The 1259-nt window shown below is 49.2% G+C and overlaps 1 protein-coding gene across 1 annotated transcript; it reads right to left on the reverse strand.

Moving 5' to 3' along the window:
* Positions 1 to 395: 395 nt before the first annotated feature.
* On the reverse strand, positions 396 to 968 carry LOC103581233 (olfactory receptor 9Q2-like). The gene has a single exon (XM_008563120.1). The coding sequence runs from the start codon at positions 966 to 968 to the stop codon at positions 396 to 398; it is 573 nt and encodes a 190-aa protein (XP_008561342.1).
* Between the last annotated feature and the right edge of the window lie 291 nt (positions 969 to 1259).

Genomic DNA, 1259 nt, shown 5'->3' on the forward strand with positions numbered 1-1259 from the left:
AGGCCATGAGGGCCAGGAGGTAGCAGTCAATGGACGCAAAGAAGGTGAACAGAAAGAACTGGGCTGCACAGCGAGCTTGAGAGATGACTGTGCCGTGTTCCCACAGCATGGCCAGCATCTGAGGGACGATGACAGAGGAATAGCAGATGTCTACGAAGGACAGGTGGCTGAGGAAGAAGTACATCGGGGTGTGGAGCCGGCGATCTTTGCGGATCAGGATGACCATTCCTGCGTTCCCCAGCAGAGTGGCAAGATAGAAACTCAAAAACATCAGGAAGAGTGGAAGCCTCCACTGGGGACGCTCAGTGAATGCAATAAGGAAAAACTCAGTCACCACAGTGTGATTCCTCATGGCCGTCCATCCAGCGATTCACCTGTGGGGGCCAAGATAAGAGTCAGGGGAGGGACCCTTCAGGATAAGTTCGAGTCATTTCAANACAGAAAATGAAGTTGATCTCATTGTTTCCACAAAAGGAGAGACTGAAGGCTGTGACTGTTTGAACAAAGGCACTGGAAAAACCAGCAACATAAACCCCAGATACTAAGCCCAGGCGGGCCTTCTCGGTCATGATGGTGACATAAAGCAGGGGTTGGCACATGGCCACGTAGCGGTCGTAGGCCATGAGGGCCAGGAGGTAGCAGTCAATGGACGCAAAGAAGGTGAACAGAAAGAACTGAGCTGCATGGCGAGCTTGTGAGATGACTGTTCCATGTTTCCACAGCATGGCCAGCATCTGAGGGACGATGACAGAGGAATAGCAGATATCTACGAAGGACAGGTGGCTGAGGAAGAAGTACATCGGGGTGTGAAGCCGGCGATCTTTGTAGATCAGGATGACCATTCCTGCATTCCCCAGCAGAGTGGCAAGATAGAAACTCAAAAATACCAGGAAGAGTGGAAACCTCCACTGGGGACGCTCAGTGAATGCAATAAGGAAAAACTCAGTCACCACAGTATGATTCCTCATGGCCGTCCATCCAGCGATTCACCTGTGGGGGCCAAAACAAGAGTCTTGGAGGGAGGGATCCTTCAGGATAAGTTCGAGTCATTTCAAGTAAAAAAGCTTTAAAATGAGTGACAATTAGGCACTTGACTTCAATAAACTTTGCAGCCTAAGGTANTGTGGGGGCCAAGATAAGAGTCAGGGGAGGGACCCTTCAGGATAAGTTCGAGTCATTTCAATTAATAAAGCTTTAAAATGAGTGACAATTAGGCACTTGACTTCAACAAACTTGCAGCCTAAGGTAGATATAGACAA

The sequence above is a fragment of the Galeopterus variegatus genome, unplaced genomic scaffold (genome assembly GCF_000696425.1).
Source record: "Galeopterus variegatus unplaced genomic scaffold, G_variegatus-3.0.2 Scaffold12616, whole genome shotgun sequence".
In the NCBI taxonomy this organism is placed as follows: Eukaryota; Metazoa; Chordata; class Mammalia; order Dermoptera; family Cynocephalidae; genus Galeopterus; species Galeopterus variegatus.